The sequence below is a fragment of the Rhea pennata genome, chromosome 9 (assembly GCF_028389875.1).
Source record: "Rhea pennata isolate bPtePen1 chromosome 9, bPtePen1.pri, whole genome shotgun sequence".
Taxonomy (NCBI): domain Eukaryota; kingdom Metazoa; phylum Chordata; class Aves; order Rheiformes; family Rheidae; genus Rhea; species Rhea pennata.
In genome coordinates this window covers 5285873-5311115 of record NC_084671.1, presented here as the reverse complement: position 1 = coordinate 5311115, position 25243 = coordinate 5285873, and the positions used below count along the sequence as shown (strand labels likewise).

The following is a 25243-nucleotide window of genomic DNA, read 5'->3' as shown; positions in this document are numbered from 1 at the left end:
TCATAACCATCGTCTTCCAACAAGATTTATGCAGTGTTTTGAATACTTCTAATACTCCGGAGTCTGTGTGCCAGAAACCTCTCCTCGCTGGAGAAGCTGCTCTGGTCAGTGCTCAGGGATCTTTATATATAACCATTTATATTGGCCACATCGCTATTATTTATTATATATAAACTACTAAAAGCAGGTGTGATTTCTGTGTGTTTGCTCTGAATATAAATTAGTTCAACAGAGTAAAATTTAATCCATAGCATAAGCCTATTGTGTTAAGATTATCAAAAAGGAGAAAACAAGAGTAAGTTTTAATTACATGTTTATAAAAAATTGGCTTCCTTTCACTATTACACGTGTACAACAGAAAGTACAATACAGCTTTGAGATACACCCCTCCCCATATCCTTCGAACAAGGGTTATAAATTCACTAAGACACACTATTGCTATGCAAATGCTTATTAAAAGTGATTAAAGAAGCAGAATAAACAATTTATGTGCTACCAGTCTGAAGTGCTTTGTTTACCTCTGGAAATTGCTTTACTGTGCTAGAATTTAAAGCTTTGACCCTGCAAAAGATTGACCGGGCACAACCGTCGCTCACGCGGGGAGCTGCTGCAGTCAGCTGCAGGTCACCGTCCGTGCATGAAACCTCTTCCACGGTCTGGGGTCTGAAAGGGTTTCCGGCCTAGCTGTAAAAAAAATTTACACGAGGGTGGGAGGATTGAGGTTTCCTGGTGCACCAATTCCCTCCAGAACTCTTCCTGAGCTTTTCTCTGCTCTGATAAAAAACTAAGCTCTAACAGCAACGCCGTTATTTGTCATCGTTAGATCAACAGTATGAAGCCACCACGGCTCCAAAATGTGTCTCTGGCTCCTCTGGAAAGGACACAAAGGTATAATTTCCATGTTTGTCCCCTTGGCAACTTCTGATACTGTGATGGTTATTACTTACACAAACAGAAAGCTGCAGCCAATCAAAATAATATGGTTGGCAAGAAATCTGGGCAAACTTTAATAGCAATGGTTCTTCAACATAAAAAGGATAAAAGCAGAATAATAATTTTTGGCAGCATAAGCAGGGAATTTTTAAAATTCTGATTGTTTTCCTATGAGGATAGCATTATAAATACTGAAGTCTAACTTAAAACATGTTGTTCTGGTTTCATGAATTCACATTGAATAAAATTCCACTGGATCCTCTGAGTTACACTCATTTCCATTCTTCTTAAACTGAAGTTATCTGGAATATACAGCAAGGTAAGACAGTGGAATTTGGCACAGATTGTATGTTCTAAATAATTTAAATATTCTTCTGAAAGAAGCTCTGTGAGTGTGCAAGTGTGTTATACTGGAATACAAAAAGTGCTCTTTTTAAGGAGGCTTAATTAATTTTGGTCTTTTGGGAAACAGATAGCCAAGAAGGGCATCCACCAAGTGGAAGATGCACATAAATTTAAATACAACATTCACTGAAGTTTTCACTTTCATTTTCAACAAGCTTTGGTGCTATATGTGGCCCTGACAGTCTTTGACCAGGAGCTCATGAACCAAACAGAGTAATAAAACTCACTTGTCACAAAATGAGTCTAAGGAAAATTCCATGCAGTTTAATAAAGGATATTTTGTAGGAACACAGTCATGTAAATTATTTGATCTGCAAAAGAAGCAGCATCAGAAGATATTAATGCTATTATAAGCCAGTAAACTTCCTTTATTAATAGATAATGATGTAACATTTGGCTCTTCATCTAGAAAACGACATCAAGTGACCGCTCTCCATGCCTTCAATTATGAAAAAGTGAAAATCTGAAGATCTACGGATCCAAAAAAAGACATAAAAGTCTTCTTTTAATGTTTTGTAATATTTAGTTTTGATTTTTACCTTTTTATGATTTATTCTATGTTTTGGAACAGAAAGTTATACTGAGCTCCAGATCAGAATGATGTGTTTAACAGCACTGAAGTGAACTTTTTTTCCCAAGGCAAATAACGTAAGAAACTACGAAGTATTTTGAAGGAGGAATTAATAAAAAAGATTATTGCATGTAAATAGTTTTGTAGGAATTAGCATTTTCTAATTTTAAAAAAATGTTTGCTGAAATATTTCCCAGGCAGATCAGGTCTTTAATTCATTGGCACAAACTTGATATCAGTCACTTGTAATACATGTTTCATCATGCATCTAGAACTGAGAAATTCTTTAAAAATACTTAATACAAAATATGTTATTTCCTTTATAGTACATATTTACAATTCTAATATTAAGGCACTGCAGAAAATGTAAACAAGTATACACAGGTGAAAAGAATATGGCTTCAGGTGTAAAGAATATGGCATCAGAAAGGACTCTCGATCAGCTGCTCTAATCCCATTTCAGTACACCTAGATAAGAAAACCAGGCTATTTTGTATACTGCTGCCAAAGAGCAAGATGTTCTTGCTCTTTATGCGTTAGCGGCTGTGTAAACGTACCAGATGCTGGGCCCATTGACATCAGGCATCTCTCCCTAAGCTAACATTTTGGATGTGCTGGAATGAGTCCAGCAGAGGATCACCAAGACTATCAGCAGCTGGAGGACACGTTGTTCAGGAGGGGCTGAGAGAGCAGGGGCTGTTCAGTCTGAAGAAGACAAGGCTAAGGAGAGGTATTGTTGCTGTCTTCAATTACTCCATGGTGACTGAACACAAGATGAAGCCCTCTTCTCAGAGATCATGAAGTGAATGAAATGAAGAGTGACAAACTCTTCTCAGAAGGGCACACTGAAAGGATGAGAGGCAGCAGACAAAAGTTGCAACATAAGAAATTCTGGTTCAATAGTAAGAAAAAAAAATTCATGAGGGTGGTCAATACTAGGGGGAGGGCCCAAAGAGGTTGTGGAATCTCCACCTCTGGAGATATTTAAAACTCAACTGGATGAATCTCTGAGTGACCCCATTTTGCTTTGAGGCTGACCATGCTTTGACAAGGAGCCTGGACTGGATCTCCAGAGACTTCTTCTAACCTATATTATTCTATGAAAAACAGTGAATACAACACAATGCTTGTATTACCATTGTAGTTTGGCTCTTTGGCAAGTGAGTGGTAAATACATTGGTGAGCTCAAAAGAAGTCAGTTGCTTGACTCAGATGTTTTTCTTCCAGCAGTTAACGGCATGATATCTAATTGTCCTCTCAGACAAGATTTACCTTATTAGCTCCAATTCACTTAAGTGAAATGACTCCTGATTTACACAGTTGTGAGCTCAGACCCAGGCCAGCACATTTCCGAAGGCACGTTTAAAATGTCACAGCTGACAGAACAGGCCTACTGAGAACCACACGATTCCGACTAGTTGGGTGAAAATGATAATTTTGACACATTTACATCAAGTAAATTTTCTGCTAATATTCATAGAGCTACAAAGAAGAAATGACAAGGGATCAGAATCAGTACCTGTGATTTTCCGTCTGAAAGCACAGCTGGTTAATTAATACGGTCACAGGCGCAAATATCTTTACCATGTTGAGAATGACTTTTAACACCCATGAAATAAAGAATAACAACAATAAGCCTTCCCTTAAGCTTGAAAAATATGTAACAAACTTGTTTTGCTTCCAAACAATCACAGTTTGAATTCAAGTTCCAGGTGAGCAGAAGTCACTTATTTCTTACTGGACACTTAATGACTGCAGATTTATTTAAGACCTGAGGTGAACCTTGGGGTAACTCTTATTTCATCTACTCATTACACAACTGCAATAATAACAAACATTTTTAAAAAAATTGCAAGTTAGCATCAATTATTGCAACTTTGTCTCTTCTAAGAGGAAAATCTTTTCTTGCAGAGAGGTAATTTATTGTGCTATATTGATGGCAGATTGAATAAAAGACTGCAACTGCTTGTACTAGAGTATCTAAAGAGCCCATGATCCTGCTATCTTTTGTAAGTGCACTTTTTATCTAGTCGGATTGAAGACGTTACTGCATAGGTTTTGTAACTTCTAATAGACTTAAAGAGAGGTATAAAGTTGCACCACAGAATCAGGATATTAAAACAGAATGCATTATTTCTTTAAAATGGCTTTGTCCTATATTAAAGAACAACCTGTTAAAATAGACAAAATAGCACCAAAATATCTTCGTTGTATTAACTGACCAACAGCAGATGTCGAAGGGTATCAGGACTTTTTAAAGCTGTCTTCATCAAATTATTGTGTAGTAAAAGCACATTACGTTCCATTGCATAAAGAATACACAAGAATCTAAACTACGTGAAAATCGTTGATCCTGCTTGCTATCTCCATTCTCCATCCAAGATAAAGCTCTTTTCTGTGTTAGAAGATACTGTTTTGTGAGAACTGCAGCATAGTTTGACCTGACAAACCACTGAGAAACTCAAGTTTCTCAACAGTCAGAAGACAGAAGAATGCAGAAAGCCAGACAAGCCTGATAGATAGCATCCTAATTTTTGGAAGACAGACTCAGATGTAAACGAGATATAAACTGACACCTTCCTGTCTGTGAAATTCGTGCAAGAAATGTGGAACATAGATTAATTAACAACTGAATGAGGACTGTAGAGAAATCTTCATCAATGACAATTTTAAAATTAGACTGGACATTTTTCTTTAACATATGATGCTATTCAAAGAGGAATTAACTCAGGGATTTTGCAGTAGATCTGTATCAGCTTCATGATCTATGAAAAACTTCTCATTTAACTTCAGTCTGGTTGTCAAGTGGGTTTAGACAGTCACTTAAACTTGGTGCAAGCGACTCACTCTAAGTTGATACGTTCCATACTGTTTATCCTGATACTTTGGAGCTGGTTTTACTAAAAATGTGTCCAAGCTTTCAAACAATGAATTGTATTATAAATCAGAGAGAATGTCCAATTCAGATTAATTGAGGGGTAAGAGAATAGGAATAAATACATAAAACAGATTCGACTTTCTAAAAGGATCCAGCTACAAAATGGCCTCTGTAGTCTTCCATAAGAAGTGTGAATACTTCAGTACAATTCAAGCTGAATTGGATAGCCATTTTCATATCCAAATTCAAATACCGTCTGTGCATATAAAACAGTTCATTTATTAATCCAAATGTTACTGTTGCAGAGCTCTTGGAAAAATATTCTCTCTTTCTTGGGTTTGCTCTTCATAAAAAGGAAGCTTTGGAGGGCCACCTAGAGAATTCAGTAGAAACACAGTTGTAGGTCTGTATATTATAAATTCTGAAATCCTATATAGATTATACAATTTAAGCTTAAAAATAATTTAATACACTATACCCTTCAAAAGAAAGTAGACGGCTGAGCTACACTGACTTCCCCACAGAGACAGACAGAACAGGTACAACAACAGTAAAAGCATCTCTCAAATAGAAAGTTTACAAAGTGTTTGTTAAATTACATCCATTCTAATATGTATGGTATCGCTAAGCAAGTCAGCCATGATTAGATTACAAGTAGGAGGAAACTTTCACACAGTACTACATACCATTTAAGAAGAGAAACGATCCAAATTTAAAATAAATCATTTGTGATACTTTGGTGAGTTCTTCAGCATCTTCACAGAGCAATCAGAATCTATTTGTCAACGTGTTATCTACTCATCTGGCCACTTACCACACTTACTAACTCCTGGCCTCTTAGGAAGGCAGCACACATGGATACAACACTTCCAAGCAAAGCTGCTGCTACCAAGGGCTCTGCGTTTTTCCACCAGAGATGGCAATGCAGAACAGCTGAACCCTCTACTGCCTCACACAGCCTGGCACTGTGGCTGCGGTGCCTGCTGCTGAGCGCTGCTGGCTGCGCTGGGGTGATATTCCTGCCTAAGCCACCATGGTCAACACATGATGTTTTCTCCTTCCAGCTTGCATTACCTTCTTTGCAGGTTGGCCCCATCCATGTGGCTGGGCATATGCAGTTCCCATTGTAAGGATTGCACTGGGATTTGTTGGCACACTGGCAACGCAGAGAGCAGTCCGGGCCGTACCGGTCCCACCTGCATTCTGGAAGGACAAAAGTGTTTACAAGGAGGGGTACGCTCCCCTAACAGCATCCCTGTGCGATGGCTGCCCTACACTGAAGAGCCCCCTGCAAAGTGTATAGCAGTATAAAACCACAGGATCCCCACCAGCAAAAGGGATCTTGGGATTTGCTGAGGAAAGTTACTGTCAACGTAGCGGATCCACACGCTCTCTCCCATATATCTATCTCATATATACTTATATATCTTATATCAATCACACACAATTCTGCTGACAAATCAAACACATGAAACATCTTACTGCAGTCTACCTTCACTGTAAAGGATGAACAAACACATTTCATGCCTATGCTGATAAATTCTCATGGCAATTTTTCCAAGTTGTTTATGCACTCAGACTATAGGCACCAAGGAAAAGTTAGCAGCAGGTCACAAGGCAGGGTGCTAAATACCCTGTAAACAATAGCCCTCTTTCCTTCACCTCCCTCAAACCACTGTAAATAACGGAGGTGCTTGCTTTCTCACCGGCCACCGCTCGGTAAATGAAAGCGCTGCTGAGGGCGGCATCAGCTGCAGCCCCAACACGTGGGAGAATTCCTCCGCTGCGCTCTGAAGCTTGGCCTTTTCAATTAGGAAATGTTATGAGAAAAGGTCTCCTCGAACACCTCTGGACCTGACTTTAATTTATGTAATACCACATTTTCATGTTAATAACAATGTGTATTTAAGACATCTGTTTGGAAGTCTGCAATGTTAATTTACTACAGAAAAAGAGAGCCCATAAAAGTCTGTTATATTCTCTCTCTCTTTTTTTTTTTAATTAACATTTTGCCTGTTTAATGGGTGCTTTACCAGAGTTCAAATTAAAATCAGGCCTTTTATCTTTATGGCTGTTGCACAGTCACAGCTGCTCACAGTTATATCACAGATGAACTGAGCCTAATTGAAAATAAAAATGCAAATAAAACCTACCCCATAACAGCTTTTCATGGATGGAGGCTACCCTAGCTGATTTAAGAAAAATAAAAATGACTCCTATAGTTTGCACGAAGCAAAAACTTGTTTCATATTTTTGGTGCTGAGCTTCCCCCTTGCGTTTTATTTCTGCCTAAAATTTCATGGGAATAGACTCCGGATTCACAGAGCCTTACTCACTGCATATTGTGGTTGGACTCTCCAGTCGGCCCAGGGCCTGCAGATTGAGTTACTTTGATTTCTGACCACAGGACAGTGCAGAGAAGGTAGCAGATCATTTTCCTTTTTAGTTTTTGGGTTGTACTTAAACTCTCAGCAATTACTTAACTCTTCCTTGCATTAAGAGCATGATGTTCAGAATTGTTTCCTGCCCTACCCTAGAACAAAAGGAGAACCAGTATTTCCCAAATGTGATTCTGGAGCTCAGGGGTATTACAGCTCTCTGTGTGAGCCTGCAGTATTAGCTCATGGACATTCATTCCTGTTAGCATGTTTGCTATGACACGAGGATTCTTTTTAATTCAGTGATTGCCATAAATTCACATCAGCATTACTGAGACCCGAATCTGGCTCAGGAACTTTAACTATCATTAGTGCCTCTAAACTCTGCAATGATTTAATCGGGACACAGCATTTTGGTTTGTTTTTTTTTTACTGTAGAATTTTCTCACCTATTTTTATACCCTTGTTACAGAGTAATTCTGCCTTTGTGGGCCAACTCATTATCAAAGACACAGTCCAATTGCCTGTGCTGCAAATGAGGGAATTTTATTTGGATCAAATGTTCGCAGACTACTACTGTGTCCCAGAGCCAGAAATAGCTGCCACAGGTCCCCTACTCCCCCACCTACACGTGCAATTGGATCCCTTCATACCCGCCTGCACCCCTGTCAAGCATCTTTCCATCACGGCTGCAAAACTGCTCCTTGCTCTATTTTCTTAGTATATTCTTGAATAATGAATACTCAATGAAACTCAGCGTCAACGATTTCACAGCTGACCCCCACACAGCGCTCCTACCAGTGTGTCACTTTAGGTGTTGATTAAAGCAAGAGGTGCACCCTGTTGACAGAGCTGTTTAATCTGTAAGAGAGTATGTAGTTAAAAGTGTTCATGGATACGCTAATACAGTAAATGGCCTTTCACAATTATGCTTAGACCAACAGGTCATACAGGTTTAATTATGCATAATCCAGCCCTTAGAAAACATCACTGGTCTTACCAATGTTGCATTTGTCTCCAGTCTTCCCAGGCGGGCAAAGGCACTTTCCAGTTACTGGATCACAAGGAACTCCTCCACAGTCACACCGAAGCTGACACCTCTCGCCAAACCACCCAGCATCACAGCCTACCATAAAGAGCACTTTTTCAGATGCACTGCATATGTGAACTGCAAGAAATACATTAGTTCAGAGGAGTTTTTCAAGGATGTCTCACAGGACAGCTCATAAACTCTGAACTGAACCCAGTATAAATGCCAAATTTAATGAAGAATGGAATATCATGGAATAGGCATAATATTTATATGATCTCTCTTTATGTTGGTTTAGTCTAATCCAACCTATCAAAGGTATCTGTAAATCTGTCCCAAAAACGTAACTGGCACTTATTTTCATTTTTAATTAAAAGTCTTTGGAAGACTATTCCATAACACTCAACTAGTTTAACATACACCTATTTAATAATCTTATTTGAAATTTTAGAAGCAAATTTAAAATCAGTAAAAGAACTCATTTTTAATAATCAACATGTGGAACTCATTGCTGCAAGACATCATGGAGACGAGGACTTTAACTGTATTAATCAGAACCAGGTTAGTTTATATATAAGAGAATGGGAACATCCAGCTATAGAACAGGTAAACTATCCCAAATTCACATTCTGCGTATTCATAAAGCTAAAAGTTTGGATAAAGTTGATCTTAATGAAGTGAAGTATTTGGGTAATGACACGATTTTTTAAAAAAATTAGATGTGTGTAAGTACCTTTTTCACAGTAGACACCTTGATAACCTAAAGGACAAATACACTGTCCTGTCACTGCATTGCAGCTAGCTCCATTTTTACAGGCACATGCATGAAGACAGCTTAGCCCATAAAATCCAAAGGGGCACCCTGAGAAATGAAAAGTGTCAAATGAGGAAAGCTGACGAAGAAAAACATACATCCCTTTAAAATCCTGGGTATTCTCTGCTATGTTACCCGGGAGCCAACAAAGTTGCTATATGCTATAACCTCTAACAACCGTGTGCTTTTAAATTCACTGCCAACACCCCTACTGCCAAAGAGATACATAGGTTATCCAGATCCTGAAGCAGCCTGGTGACCTGGGATGCCCCCTTTTTTTTTTTTTTTTTTTTTTTTTTTTTTAACTGAACCACAAAGGTGTTTATATGACTTCTCTGAAGATCCCACATAGTCTTTCTGTTGGAAAACAGACTACTTGGGCTGCTGCAGGGGTTGTCCACTTACTGTGCTCGCAAGCGTGGCCATAATAACCTTCGGGACACTGGCAGCAGCCCGTGAACCTGTCGCAAGTGCCGTTGTTCTGACACGGGCAGGCCAAGCGGCAGTCAGGTCCGTATTTACCCGGGAGGCATTCTGCTGACAGAGGAAGAACAACAGAAAATTTTTGATGACCTCACACGGAAAAACACTTGCATACCCGCCTTTATAGCTGAAATCTAATGGCCATATAATAGCTTGTAGTGCTGAGATGAACATTTGTTACGAATTTCCCGCTCCCACTCCCTTCTGCACATTGAAGACACAGCATTTCTGCACAATTATGATGTATTTGCTTGCTTTTGTGAGAAATGTTTTAGATGGCTGCACAGCACTCAATTTCCTTGTGCTTTTAATAGTCCATCTTTTTTAATTTGTCTCTTCATGTAGTTATTGCTGGAAAAAAATGTGTTTTGTAAGATCGCATGGTAAATGGTATCTTCTCTACTATTCTCCACTATCTACAGCAATATTTTCTTACAGGGACTTATAAAAGCTACATCACAAAATTATAGCTTTTCTTGGTCTATGTTGTCATTAGAGTTCACACTGCTCCAATTTCTGAGAAAAACAGAAGGACCTCTGCTTCACACATAGTGACAGACATTCCATGTGCAATTAGATATCTACTTTTTCAGAACTAAACAAGTCTCAAATTACTGAAAGTCAAGTCATGCAAAAATGACTGTGTCAACATAATTAACCTATGCATCACTTCTGCAGAAGTTAACTTCACCATTGCTGTGGTAATTTGAATCTGGTGCAGACTGACTTAAATGAGTGTGACCATCCAAATAATCAGATTCGTAAGTCTGCAAATGTCAGACAAGCCTTTTTCTATATCTTTCAAGAACATCATATCTAATCAGTAGGAAAAAAAAAGATGCATGACTGCAAGATGCCTTTCAGGCAAAACATGCTGAGAACCAAGCTGATGTGGAAATCAAGTTTTCCAACAGCCTGCCTAACTATATCAAGAGACAAACAGTGCAGATATTTCTAGTGATACAAAGTGCAGTTCTTTATGCTGTGTGTGCCCCTGGCCCTTGAAAGCAGAGACTTTTTACCGTAGCACATCTGTAAGATATACACATGATCCACTACTCTTGGACACCTGCCTGGCCCCATAAAGGCTTTGCTACCCACAGGCAGCCTATGAGTTGTTACAGAGATTTCAAGGAACAGACAAATAAAGGCGAACACCCATGGTCTACACAACCTGCCAGTCAGTTATTGGTAAACCACACTTTTCTGGGGACTTCTCTGAGTGACTGTCCATAGCAGTATTCACACTGTGAGTGACTCCATGTAGTTAGCATTTTTTCTCCCTGCTCCTCCCTTAACACACATGCATGTAGAGGGTCTCTGAGTCTTTTCAGGTGCAAAGTGGAATAATTCCATAGAAGAATTCTGTTAAAAACAATGTCATTTTTGGACGGCTCTGCAATGACTGATTCTTGCTATAGCTATAGAGGTGGATATTTTACAGATGTCAGGGAAGGAAACACTGTAAATGAACGACCTGGAATGTGTTTGGGGAATTGCACCATGGCAGTTAACAATGTGGTGATGACACTATCTGTGAACTCAGAACTGACTATTCATTTGACATCATGTCATAAAAATCATGATTTCCTGCACATTTAATTCCATAACTACACCGGTATCTCTTGATCTGGAGAGACAAATGGAAACACAGAAATGCAGAATGACTTTGGGGAGATAGGAAGAAAGGAAAGACACATGAAAAGAATCTGTTGTGGGCTGGCAAAAGTGTTCCTGAGCTTGTTCTGTTGAAGCACATTCTTGCATTGTCTAAAGGTTGTCACAGAGAAGAGATAGCAAGGCAATCGCAATTGCTTAGGACAGATGTTGCCAGGACTGTACTAATAAGGGAAGTCAATATATGGGAAGCTTAACTGCTGTCCAATGTCAAAGGGAAAAGACAAAGAAGAAGAAAAAATATAACAAAAATAAGGGAGATGATTGGCTTCTGCTGACCTCAGATGAATGTGTGAAAGGAGGTGCAAAACAAGGTTCCCATGAACAAAAAAAACCATGAAAGATGGACAGGAGGAGATGTAAGACATCATGCAAGGGAAGTTAGGAGAATTCCAGAGCAGGATTCATGAGGAAAGTGTCTCCAGAAAAATACCTAAAGCTCTAACTTGGGGTTATTCTGCTTGACAGAAAACTACAGAGATGAATACAGCTGTGAGGGTGTCTACTTCAGCAAAATTTGCTTCATTTTGAGGGTGTGTAGGTGCTGAAAACCCCTGCTTGAATCTACATGTTCACCATCATCAAAGCAGAAAATTACCTTTCTCACAAGAGCTTCCAGTCCAGCCAAGGCCACAAGTACAGGTCCCATTCACTTGATCACAGACACCACCGTTCTGACAGGTACATGTCAACTGGCAGTTGGGGCCATATTGTCCCTGGGGACACACTACAGAGAATTAATAAAGTTTGAAAAAAAGATAATAGCATCACAAAGAAAGATGAAAGCGACAGGGAATAAATACAGATGCATGCTCCCTGTACGGCAGCACAAGTACCTGGTGCAACAAGGCTGTGGGATACGCGCGGTTCTTCGCTGCATGTTTACTAGCAGTTTAATCCAAGCACTCCCTGTCTCACCTCATCTCCTCACACTCCATTTTGCTCCATTTGCTTTCTTCCCCTTGTCCTGTCTCTCTCAAGCCTTTTCTTCAGTACATCATCTCCCTTTACTTTTTCAGTTCAAGCAATTTGCTTCTAAATTTAGTCCCAGCCATCCACAGTGCCCCACACTGCTCACCTTCTCCCCTGTCCTAGGTTCACACAGCATGTTTAGACTGCAATCTCTGAGAGCCCTGACTTCTTCGGCTTTGCAGAAAACTAGTGTAATGGTACCAATGGTGGTGGGGCCAAGCAGTGAGGTCTGGGCAGGAGATGGGGGGAGGATAAAGAAGGACTAAGGGAGTAGAGAGGGACAGGAATCAAGATCCTGTGAGGTAGAGCAAACCGCAACATTATCTAGTAAAGCTTGGCTTCAAAAATGTTGGGAAACACAGCCACAGACAATGCTTGGCACGAAGTTTTATTTGCTGGTTGTCCCAAGGACATGCCCAGCTGACGGGATGACCGCGGGTCCTGCTTTGTTACCTTGCTGACAGCCAGCTCCCGTTTGGCCAGGAGGACATGTGCACTTGCCAGTCCGTGGGTCACACTGACCTCTACCACATGAACAGAACAGGGCGCAGTCCTTCCCATATCGATTTTCAGGGCAAGCTGAAGGAAACAGACTTTTTATTAAGTATCCTGGGTGTCCAGTGCCAGCTTTCATTTTTAACAGAGGCAGCACTCTGCAGAGCTAGCTTCATTTTTATTCCAATTAACAGGCTTCAAAACAACAACTAAGAAAACAAAACCCATCCAAAGATATGACAACTTCTTCCTCTGAAAAGTTTTTATAAATGTCCTCCATGCTTTCACGTGGAACATTTGGTAGCTTTTTCCAGTCACCACAAAGGTGACCGTAGAACTGCAATGTCAGCTAGTTATGCTTCCAACAAAAGGATTCCTTCTTTCCTTAATATTGATGCTGCCCTGTATTAAACAGCAAACTTTTAGACTACTGAATTAAAGCGTTGCTTTTCTGTGATAAGCTGAAGAGAACTACAGAAAGTGATTGAAAATGACAAAATATTAGTTAAGCGCTGATTATAAAACCTGTACAGTCTGCACAGGTATAGCAAGTGGATACACCAAAGGCCCAGCATTTATTCATATTAGGATATCCATATTAGGAGATCACAGTTTTGGAAATACTACAGAAATTCAGCCACATAACCCAGCCCTAAAGTAAAAAGGGAAGAGTAGGGTTGCCATGGAATCCTTACCAGCCTTGCCATGACAAAACTTGAACTTTTTCCCATTTACTGAAAATAATGTCACCATAGCGTGAAGCAAAATATTGAGATAATTTCTCAACCTAGAAATTTTGGACAGGAAGAAGGAACTTGAGCAATTCACGCTGAGCTGTCTCTAGAAATAAATTTGGGCAAGCAGGCCATAATCCTGGGATGAGTATCCTTGCTTCCACACATAAAAAAGGGAGGGAAAATATTTTGCAAAAGAATTTTTACTGAGTTGGAATCCTGATTTACAATTCAAGCAAGTGTTAGCTGGGATCTGTCTATTTTTATACCAACAAACTATTATCTGAATTATTCTCAGTGCTGCTTTTTAAAAGAAGCAGAACATGAACGTTGGCTTACTTTTGCTACAGTCAGCTCCAATGAAACCAGGCGCGCAATCACAAGTTCCCGTCACAGGGTCGCAGTGGCCTCCATTCGTGCATTTACAGGATTTTTGGCAGTATGAACCGTAAGTACCTTCTGGACACCCTGTTTAAAAAAACAAAACAAAAAAGCAATCAGGCTATGTAGCTAGTGAGACCATTGCATTTCCTGTCATAAGCACTTTTTTTTTGCAGATAGAAAGAAAAGCCAGCCTATTTTCTTCCTGGATTTCTATTCCAAATCAGCCTGTTTCCCTTTCTCCTTCCAAGGCAGAGATGGATGAAGCCTTGGTCCATCTTCCTTTGGGCAACAGTAGTCTTTCAGGTGTTGGTCTGGAGGACCAGTTCTAGCTAGTGGGTCAGATCTTCTTCCTTTTTTTTTTTCTTTTTTCAAAAACGTTTACATAGTTATGTAGTACAGTTTGTTTCCTCTCTAATCCACTCTTCCTCTCCAAATTGGAATTTGCATTGCTCTGTCCAATCTAGTGGGCTGTGGATACGAGACTGCAAAAATGTGTACGTGACAGCAACATAAGAGATTTCAAGAGACACCTTTTCAGAAGATAGATACAAGGTACATACACTTCACAGGCAAAGCGAGAAAATTGTCTGAGAAAAGACAAGCTGTATTTTGTAATAATCCAAATGAACATTAGACAAATGAACTGCCAAACCAACATCACATGGCTGTCCATGAACAAGTTTTCTGAGTGTTTTCTGATAGTGTGTATTTCTGTTTTCTTTTTGGACAGCTGATTTTAAAGGAATGCTGAATACAAAATTAGGAAGACACCCTGTTATACTTAGCTCACTTCTTCAAGATACTCCTCAAAAACACAAGGGCCAGAACTAGGAAAAGTCTTGGGCACAGTTCCTAGGCATGAGCCTCTAGCTATCATGGTTGACTCCAGGGTGCTAAAATTGAACTCTGGCGACCATCCTCCCAATTTTCCAAGGCTAGAAACAGAATATAGATGACTGCAAGGGGGAGAAGCTACCGCGCTTAGAGCAACAAAATATGAACATGGTTCAACAGTTGCACTCATACTACTACCTCTAAATGACATTTCCTTGCCTCCTTTCCTTATCTTCCCCCACCTCACCAAAGGAAAGAGAGAGAAGGAAAGAGAGAGTGCACACGCGCAAGACTGAGATTATGCTACATCTTTAAAGGGATTTTTTTTAAATATAACTGAAAATGGGCTTTTGCTTGAATCATGATGACAGGTCATCAGGACCAAATAGATAGATACGCTTTTACGACATGCAGACACTCTCCCCAGCCCTTCTCAGCCAGGCTTTCTTCTCAATGAATACTTTGTCATCAGTGCTTCCTTCTGTCAGTACAGAAAATTTGTTTCATATGCAAATCCTGGCATCGAAGAATGATCCCCAAAGCATCTATTTAATTTCTACCAAGAAATGAAGCTAAGGACACACCTCAATTCAGTGATTTAGTCTGGACTCTAAGCAAGTTTCCTTCTCCTGTCCCTTTCCCTTTGGTCATCATTTGGCTTTTCTCTTTTTTAATTCTGTTTCCTACACTCCCAGCTATGCTGCTTCTCCTTGGCAAAGCTTTCAGAATTGGTCTTCAGTTCAAAACTAACAAGAGCTGTTTCATAACTAAAAGGGGATGCAGTAATTCACTTCCTACAGATTTATTTATCCTTGCAGTATTTTATTTATTTCATTTCAACAGGGAGCAACACAAGCAGGGCAAACACATCGGCGGCAACATTCACGTGATTATTAACAAGGCTGTCTCATCTGTTACCACTTTGCAAAAGAACTTATACGCAGACAGCTAGGGCAATTTACACAGTGTCCTGCCACTTAAGTAGGCTCTGCATTTACAAAGAGGGTTAGCCTCTAACCACCAGTTATCTAATAAAGACATTTTCTAATTTAACAGTTTCCTGTGCATCTGACTTATGTTTTTGTGAGAACGGCAGGAACTGCAGCCAGATTTCTAACTCATTTCCTGATCTTTTCCTTCTGGTTTGGGTGGGTTTACCATTACTGAGAGTTCCTAAATCTTTTCATACCAACTGTGTACACTAGGGCTTTCCTTACCAATATTACTAATTGCATTGCCAAAAAAGGCAGTTTTGATGTATCTGGTTAGCTACAGCTTGAAGGTGAAGTTGGTGAGATCTTTTTGGCTCACAGTTCATCCAGCTCAGTAAACAGCACAGAGATACAGTGTCATTTTTTCTATCCATTACACCACCTCTTAATGTTTTCTTTTTTCCCCTAACTTCACCACACTCAAGTATACCTGCCCGTCCATCGAGTTACAGACAACTGATGGGAACCTCATTGCTAGTTTGCCTGCTTCCTTTGTATCCTGCCAAGAGACTATTTCAGTTCTTCACTCCAAAATTTGAGAACATGAAAGCCTAGTTGCTTTTGGCTCCTGGAAATTTGATTTCCCAGCCAACTACACCTTTTATAGATATTTTCTTGAATCTTTTTTCACAGTACTATAAATATAGCAATAGTTGCCAGAAACCATTTCCAGCAGCATCCAACCACATGTTGACTGGACTGAAGCCCATTTAACTTCTTTGGGAGCGGCTCCCTACACTGTTTTTAATATTATATCGAAAGCTTCTTCATCATGGAGCAGCCCCAAGTCTATCTGTAGTTGGATCAGCATTCTGAAATGAGGAGAATTTCCTCCAATTTCCTCACGCTAGCTATCTCTGGTTATCAGACAGTGCAAGTTCAGAATCAGGCCCATGATGTCTCACTTCATTGACCTATATGTAAAGATAATTTACATGTAAACTGCCTTGCTTCCATTTTCATGTTTCTACATATCGTCAAAAGTTACAAGAGAATAAGGGAAAATAAAAGAGGGACACGAGAGAGAAATTTTCCTCCTCTCTGCCAGTGATACAAAGATACTTCATTAACCACCCATTAAAATTTTAACAAAACTGAATCTATATATTGAGAATTTACTCTTCAAGATACTGTGTATTGTTGGAATCTAAGAGAACACAGCACCATGAAGGATCCCGATCTTGTACACCACAGATTTAGTCCCATCTACCCAGAACTATATGGCAAAATCCTCTTTGCAATAAGACACAGATTTCACTTTGTACGGGACCTCTTTTACATCAGCACTTCAGTATAATATTTTCATAATTTATATTTGGAAGTAAAATCTTAAGGATCTAAGCAAACTCAAGACAGCCACTATAATCTATGGAGATTCAGTACCGTATACAAAGATAACAACTATTGCAAGATTACTACATAAAAGGTAATAGGCTAACCATGATTAAGTCTTTTAGAACAGCATTGTTAAATAGCTAATCTCTTCTACTGTTCTACTATAATATTATAATCTAATTTATAATGGATCCAGACAGCTCTAATCTAGATTTTTAAGGCCGAATTTTGATCTCACTTACAGTGAGAACTGATGTACAAAAGAGAACAAACAATCCTTACATATTAGTTTCTATTTATTTTAAAGAATGACTTGTGCTAACATGATGGCAATACAAACTTCCATCTCTCAAATCTGTTCTTCTTACCAGTTTCTAGTCTATGAATAAAACACAGACTTAACCCTCACTAGATCTGCACATATTGCAGCTGGCCTTTGTATCCAAATCCTCACCCAAAAAAGAAAGCAAACTAAACAGAGCCATTCTGTATTCCTAGGAAAGGAAAATCAGCATTTGCCAACAAGAGAAAGACTGAACTTGAAAGACGACAGCCTTTTATTTTTTTATGAGACTATTACAAGCCACAAAGTAGAAACAAAATTAAAGTTGTAAATAAAAAGGTAATTAACTGTCTCCTTTTTTGGATACTTCAGTATATGTTTCTTATCAGTTGCCACATTCCACCACAAACAATTTTACAGATGTCCTAAAATACCAGCATGAGGCATGTGGATCTGGGAATATTTTTTATGATGGAGTGTTCAGCCAATTGGCATTTTGTCCTTTACACTAGTCACCATTTTTCAATCCAGAGTAACAATTTGTTTAATTTGATTGTTCCTCAGAAGGCTCTACAACCTGACTTTATGAATCACTTAGATTTATTGCCAGTTGCAGCTTGTTGTTTTATAATAACCATTTATCCTTACTTGAGCACTCAGAGATTTCGGGAAGCATTTTGGCCTAGGTATTTTGGAAAAAAAAAAAAAAGAGCTATATAACAACCTTATGTAGCTGAAGATGAGAGTTGTAAAGGCAGAGAATTGTACTGACATTCTTCAGCGTGGCATGAAATTGGACAGAATTTCGCCAGTAAATGATTCTGATCTCCAGTTATAAAAAAATAAAGGAATCTTTGCAACAAGGCAGGCATTGTTATTACTGTACATTAACACAACCTATTACTGTATCTCAGGCCATGCTGGAGGTACTGATAAAGATGAATTCAGAGGGTCAGGATGTGCTTCTGCATACTCACTGCGGTCACACCGGGCCCCGTGGCGCCCCGGGAGGCAGGAGCATTTGCCCGTCACCGGGTGACACTGCTCATTCTCTGCAGAGCACTGACATACTCGGTTACAGCTCCTACCGTACGTGCGCGGTGGACAAGCTTGGGGAAGAGGAAATGTAAACCAATAAATTAAATTTGTCTTGGTAAATATAGCACTCAAACAAAGAGCAAGCTCAAATTTATTAAATAAAATCCCTGCCTACAGAAGTATGCTGTCCTCCGGGACTTCAGATTTATTACATTTACTTGGGGGTTACTTCACTGCTTGATTTTGTTTCATTCAGTCAATTTGTGTCCAACTGTCAAGGGCCAGATACAATTTTCTTGTCACTAGAGAAAATCATAGGGAAATGTCAGGTAAAATTGACTAAAATAACAGTATAATTCACAAGGGACCAGGTGCATGGATAAAGACATTCTACCTTTTGCAGAGAGTTTAAACTTGCAAAGCTGCTTTAGCACAAACATTTTTTACACGTTGCATTTTGTCTGCTACAGCCACATTGTCAGCGTTTTTTGGCCTTTCCACGTCTAATTCTTATATTGCTGCTCCCTACAGCATTTCCATAGCTCAGACCTGCTTCACAGGTAATGTAAATAGGCGTAACAGATGTAGCTGACTGCTTTTAAGCCAGGCAAGGCTGACTTCGGCCACCCCTTGCCTGCGGAGGTGGCTCAGGCTGCGCTGAAGGCGGGCTGCCCGGAGATGCTGCGGGATGGGAGAGGCTGTGCGAACAGGAGGGCAGCCTGCGGCGCTGCGCTTCCTGCTGCAGGCAGGAATAACGCGTATCCCACGAGACAGACGAGCAGCAACCACTGCTGGCTGGAGGAGCAATATTCATCAGCCCCAGATCCTGGCTTTTCTCCCCCCCAAGAGCAGCATAAGCAGCAGCCAAGCCCAGTCTTCAGCAAAGCCACGAGGGGCAGCAGCACCATCACCGCCCCTCTGCCCCAACTCAGCAACGTGCCCAGGGCCAAGCACGGTGGTTACTTACATTCCTTCTATTAATTTCCAACCAGTTGCTTTAGTTGTGGATCAGGATTTATAGTCTTTTAGTGAAAGATATGGGACACAAAGTCAGAGTTATGCAGCCAGGGTCACAGAGTAAGCCTGCTTTCAAAGACAACTCCAGACAGCCAAATTCAGCATTGAATAAAACTAGATAATGACATTTCCATGAACTCTTAACAGGCCAGAATACAAGTTCTCTCACAGGGAAAAGGCCAAAAGAAAGCAGAGTTCCTGCCTTACCCACGGCAGAATGACCGCCACTGACAGGGCGCTGAGCTGAGCTGGCATCTCCTCATTCTATTTTTATGGAGTTCAGTCCCCAGTTGCTCTCTGCCAGCCTGAGAGCTGCAGACCTCGAGCAGGAAGACCTCGCTAACCCAAACAGTGCTGGGAAGAGCGGGCAGAACTGGCTAAACCAGTGGGTCAGTGACCGGCAGCAGAGAGGTGCACCTTGATTCCACGTTCTGGCTCTGGTCCGTCTTCGTTACTGTTAAGTTCTTCTGTCGCTGTCTTTCCGGCATCAATTAACTCATTGTGTTTCTTTAATTTCAGATATGAATTGATCTCCTGTAGTTTTTACCAAGGAAACTATTTACATTCGTACAAACAACTTACTCTTTTCACAGCCGTAGCCAGTAAATCCTCGCGGACATCCGCACGCTCCAGTTACGTGATGACAGGGGGCACCCGCAGGACAAGCGCACCGCTGGGCACAGCTCAGGCCATAGTAGCCTGGCAAGCAAGCTGGAATGAGGGGACAAATTCTGGTTGGGAGAGGTGGCAGAGCACAAGGATGACTGAAAACTACCGCTCTTCAACTGATCTGCTGCCGCTATCCACGTGAGCACTTCAGAATGTGTCCAACAGTGAGGCCACGCAAGTTAGCACAAATCCAAAAAAAGTTCAGGCTAACACATTACACTTGACAAATAGAGGTAAGAGCATGTCGAGAAAGAGTTTGCAGAGTAGGGTGGGGGTGGTTCTTTTTAAAGATGCTTTAAGCAGATAGAAGAGCCAAGTCTTTAGAAATCAAAAGCCAGATTCAGCACGGACTTCATCTGGTGACTGCCAAGATCTGGCCCTCTATGCCATAAATAGCATCCATACTTTCAAAAATTGAAGCAGTTCAGAGAGGAGAATGAAATATCTTCAGAATAACTCCAGGATGACTTACAAAGAGGAGAAAAATTATCAGAAACCTACCGAATAGATACAACAGTTCTATGAGGTGGTGAGAATTTCAGAGGAGTAATGCAGGAATGAGAGGATCCTGTCACTGGATCAGGATCTAACAACAATCAGAAGTTCTCTCCTTAAACTCCTAGCAGATACTCACGTTTGTCACACTGCCTCCCTCGCCATCCCTTTTCACAGTGACATGCTCCAGTCTGATGGTTGCAGGACAAGCTGTGCACACAGTCACACCGTTCCTCACACTGCTTCCCAAAAAATCCAGAGGGGCAGACTGAGAGAGAGTGAACACCAGTTCTTTCTATTGCACGTAAAGCATCAGTCATTGACAAATAGGACAGCATATTTTTCTTCTTAGACATAATGATGGACACTACGAAGACTGTATGTCCAGAAAATATAATTGAAAGAGAATATACCAAAAATATTAAAAGCCCTTAGTATTGACTATTAGTCAGTCTCTACATGAAGATTTGCAAAGACTTAGTTGTAGTCTAAAGTACAAATCCAGATCATCTCTACAGAAACAGTAATGTCATCTGTTTTTATGCTGTCATGCAAGTGGAAGGAGGAATAATAACTGTTTCTATAGTGAGAATACATTGTGCCTAGGTGCTACTTTCCACCTTATAGGTCTTTCATTTCCGTGATCAAAGAGAATGTGTGGCCTGAAGAAATGGGAGATCCACACTGCAAAGGTCCTTACAGTTCTGACCAGTGAGGCCTTGTGAGTTCTCAGCACCTTACGATGCATCAAAAAAATCGCTTGTGGCTTGTAGAAGTCACAGCACATCAGAACCAAAAGCAGATGTCAAGTCATCTGACACCTGCTGTTTCCAAGATTTCTATTTAAGGGACTCGCACGGATCTAAGTATGGCAGACATCTATTTTAAACCTGAGCAATCTGGACGGTAGGTCAGGTATGGAAGTTAGGATGCAGTTTGAACCATTATGGTCTGATTTCCTGAGCTTCCCTCATTGACACACAGAAGCAGCAGCACGTGGTTGGGTGCAGCCTGATCTGGCAAAATTTCTTTACAACCGACTTTCTTTAATATACTTCGATGTATCTGTAAGGTAGAGAAATACCTTTGTTTTCTTAGCAGTCATGGTACAGAAGTAGAAGGGGATTAAATGATTCGGACAAGGGCATGTTTTTGTCATTGAGCAGAGACCTGTCTCCAGAGTTCCTGAGAAAAATGGGGAACTCTTGCACTTTCATGATTTTACTGGCCTACGAAATAATAAAAATTGAGATACAAAAAAACCTACAGAGAAACTGACTCCATATGCTAGAGGCAGAAATGGCTGACTGCAGAATAAGCTGTTGAAAAAAAGCATCGGAAGGAGAAAATACTCGTACCAACATCACAGTGGTCCCCAGTCCAGCCTGAGTGGCAGATACATTTCCCTGAAAGCCCGTCACAGGCTCCGTGGTGACAGCTACAGTTCTGCTCACAGCTGTCTCCATATCTCCCCTCCTCACACTCTGCAACGAGACCGGGAAGACTGACAGAAGGCAAGACTCGAAGGGGTCCAGCGAGATCAAACTTATGCCTCTGAAATAAGGCAAGCGATCTACGCTGTTCTTAAAAGCCCTCAGTCACAGAGACTCCAAAACCTCCCTAGGCAAACTGTTCTAGAACGACACCATTTTCATCTTTGGGAATTTCACTGATTTTATTTTTTCCCCAATTTGAGATATTACCTTTCTTCCCTGTCTCCGAGAGACACAGAGAATACTTTATTCCTCTCCTTTGTCCAACAACTTTCTACAGATTCGAGCATTCTTATCATCTCTCTGCTCAGCCCCATCTTCTTTGACTAACCCCGGTTCTTTTAATGTCTCCAAACAAGAGGCTTGGAGAGCCGCTACAACCCCAGTGATTATGTAGGTGCTGTCAGAGCTACAACAGAGTAAGAAAGGAGGCCAAGACTTTCAAGGAATTACATTAATATAAAACTGCTCTGGGAACAAAATATGTAAAAGGGCAGGTGACAAAGACAGGTAACTACGTCTCCTGTAGATGAACTCAAAATTTTCTGTTCAAAACTTACGATAAACAAGGGCTCTTACACTTAGATCTCTCTAGACCTCTCCACCTCATCTCTTTTCTCCTGACTGTGTCAGCTCAGGCCTCACTAGAACAGAATTTCATTGCAGAGTGAAAGAAGGAGCTGAAGTAACGAAGACCATGACAAACTCACCCAGCTCACAGGCTATCCCAGTCCGACCCTCGGGACACAGACACTTGCCCGTCACACGGTCGCACGTAGCCTGGCTCTGGCAGATGCAGGGCTGTAAACAGTTCACACCAAACAAACCAGGAGGGCACACTGCAAACGAGAGTTAGCAGCAAGAGACTTAAATTAAGTAAGTAGTGCGGGAGAGCCAAGTAAAACAGCCTTCCCCAGCCCATGCCCACTACAACCCCAGTGATTATGTAGGTGCTGTCAGAGCTACAACAGAGTAAGAAAGGAGGCCAAGACTTTCAAGGAATTACATTAATATAAAACTGCTCTGGGAACAAAATATGTAAAAGGGCAGGTGACAAAGTCAGGTAACTATGTCTCCTGTAGATGAACTCAAAATTTTCTGTTCAAACTTACAATAAACATATTTTGGGTCCTTCCTCTTAGCCTTCTCAACACTAAGGAATCTAGCTATTGATTTCCCTGTTTTCAGCATTCCTTTATACAGTGCACTTAAATCACAATTACTTTTATAACAAACAATTGATCTTGCTATGCACAGCTGGCTGATGACATTTTTCAGTTTGTCTATTTTTAACTTAAGCAAGTTTATTCATTCCCATCACAACTAGTTCCTATGGAGGGATCCTGATTTTTGGCACCAAAACCAAACACACCTCTCGTGCTGAAGTGGCACCTGTCTGAGATATTAGCAGGAGTAGGTGCTCACTCTGCAAAAGGACAGTCACTAGAGGATATTGGGAGATTGCTCACTCCTCCTCGCATATTTGTACCGCCTCCTTCCTTCCAAAGGGGAAGAAGTACAGAAACCACCAAAAGTATCATTAAAGAAAAAGGGTATGCTTGACACCATCTTTATATTTCACGGTGGCTTTTTTATTTTTGTATTTGTTTTGGATTGTTTTGTATTTGTTTTGGAGGCCCTTAAGCAAAAACAGAAAGTTTTAGATCGTATTGGACACATCAAGAAGAAAGGTTTGGTGCATATAAGCTTTTTATTCCTTTATGGAAAGCCTTTTTATACTAGGTTCTAAAGGGGGACCCCTTAATTTCTATACTCCTCAACCATCGCTAGCTTTCATTCTCTTAACCATCCTTCTCCCTGTTACACTTCGCAGCAGCAGCTGCTTGTTTGGAGGCATCTACTCCAAATCCTAGTGCGTGCAGAGCAGCAAGCTTGGCAGTCCCTGCTCTGTGGCACTGCTAGGATACCAGGGAGGGGAAAAAGCAAGGAATCTCGAGGAGGGGGCGCAGAACATAGGAGGTTTCTATGACAGGGATGGACAAACTTTTGCTAGTGGCTTGCATATAGCTGATTAGAACGTGTAACGTAAGCCTCAGCACAGCGTTTCTTTACTGTCCCTCCTTCCTCAGGTCTCGCTGGAGCTGGGCTTGTGTTTCAGCCTCACAGACCGGTAACTGCCAACGCTAATGCTCCCAATGCCTTTCACATGTTCTGGATTTAGCCGACTATGTCTGGAACAGCGTAAGGTAATGATGCGTATCCGTAGCACGCATGGGATAGTAAAGCCGGCTACAGAAAAGAAACAGCTTCGCTCCTGTGTCATAAATGGAACTTTTTCTCCTCAGTCAGGCAGACTTCAGAATCAGCTCTCGTTTCAGTCTACGACTCTGTTTGGGCCCCCTCCGCCTCGCGCGTGCAGTGCTCTCACACCTGGCCCCGCACTGCGTGCCCTGACATGGTGCACCACAACACCCGCGACTCAGCCTCAGAGACTGGTTTTTAACGTGCTGAACTGCACTATTGTGCAGCTAGAAAAATAATGACAAAACAGTGCAAAGAGCTGATAATTTAAATACCAGTGGAAACCCCCCGAGCCACAGTTTTATTTTTCCCTTCTACAATCTTCTGCAACGGGAGTGAAATTCTGACTGTACCTTCTTGGCAGGTGGCTCCTCTCCATCCCGCTGCACAAATACACGTCCCAGTTACATGATCACAGAGTGCTCCGTTGTGACAATTACAAGCGTGACTGCAGCCTTTCCCATAACTGTCACCCTGGCAGGCTGCACCGAGAGAAGGCCATAAAATGCAATTAGAACACATCAAAGGAGGCATCATACAGAGCAAATTTGAGACATAACCCACTTCTGGGGAAATCAGTTTGAAATTGGCTTCTGATGCTACACTCTTCACATCTTAGAGGCATGTAGGTTCACATATTAAGCATGTCTGACACTAAATAATGTGGCTTAAAAATATGTATCATAACACATTCTGAGCAGATTTTTATCAAAGACTAGACTCACTGGGGTGATGGATCAGCTGTCATCCTCCTGCAATGCGGAATGTCTTTGTGTTAAACTAATGGTCCAGCAGAACAGCCAGCTTGACAGGCTGGATATTTATTTGCATCCTGGTAAGAGAACTGACAACTTCATTGTTTTCATTGTTCATTTTTCACAGTTGGATGCATTAGCTCACCCAGAGTCTTATTCTTTGGTCAGAGAGGAGTGATATTTTCAACGCATTGAGTTAAGCAGCTGGCTCCCAGGTGAAAACTTAGCACAGCCATCTCGCAAACGTACACTTGCTTCAGCTGCATTTCAACTGGGCTGGTGCTGCCTTCCGTGAAAAACGGCGATGATAAAATCC

At 40.9% G+C, this 25243-nt stretch overlaps 1 protein-coding gene across 1 annotated transcript in view; it reads right to left on the bottom strand.

Moving 5' to 3' along the window:
- Positions 1-296: 296 nt before the first annotated feature.
- LOC134144240 (multiple epidermal growth factor-like domains protein 6) overlaps positions 297-25243 on the bottom strand; it is a 196195-nt gene continuing 171248 nt past the window's right edge. Inside the window, exons 24-37 of the mRNA XM_062583022.1 lie at positions 24526-24654; positions 22621-22749; positions 21776-21901; positions 20557-20685; positions 19836-19964; positions 18176-18307; positions 13710-13838; positions 12595-12720; positions 11768-11896; positions 9415-9546; positions 8929-9057; positions 8166-8291; positions 5862-5990; positions 297-5160 (exon numbers count right to left, since the gene is read on the bottom strand). Coding sequence (XP_062439006.1) covers positions 5081-5160; positions 5862-5990; positions 8166-8291; positions 8929-9057; positions 9415-9546; positions 11768-11896; positions 12595-12720; positions 13710-13838; positions 18176-18307; positions 19836-19964; positions 20557-20685; positions 21776-21901; positions 22621-22749; positions 24526-24654 — 1754 coding nt within the window. The 3' untranslated portion in view covers positions 297-5080. The remainder of the gene's footprint in view (positions 5161-5861; positions 5991-8165; positions 8292-8928; positions 9058-9414; positions 9547-11767; positions 11897-12594; positions 12721-13709; positions 13839-18175; positions 18308-19835; positions 19965-20556; positions 20686-21775; positions 21902-22620; positions 22750-24525; positions 24655-25243) is intronic.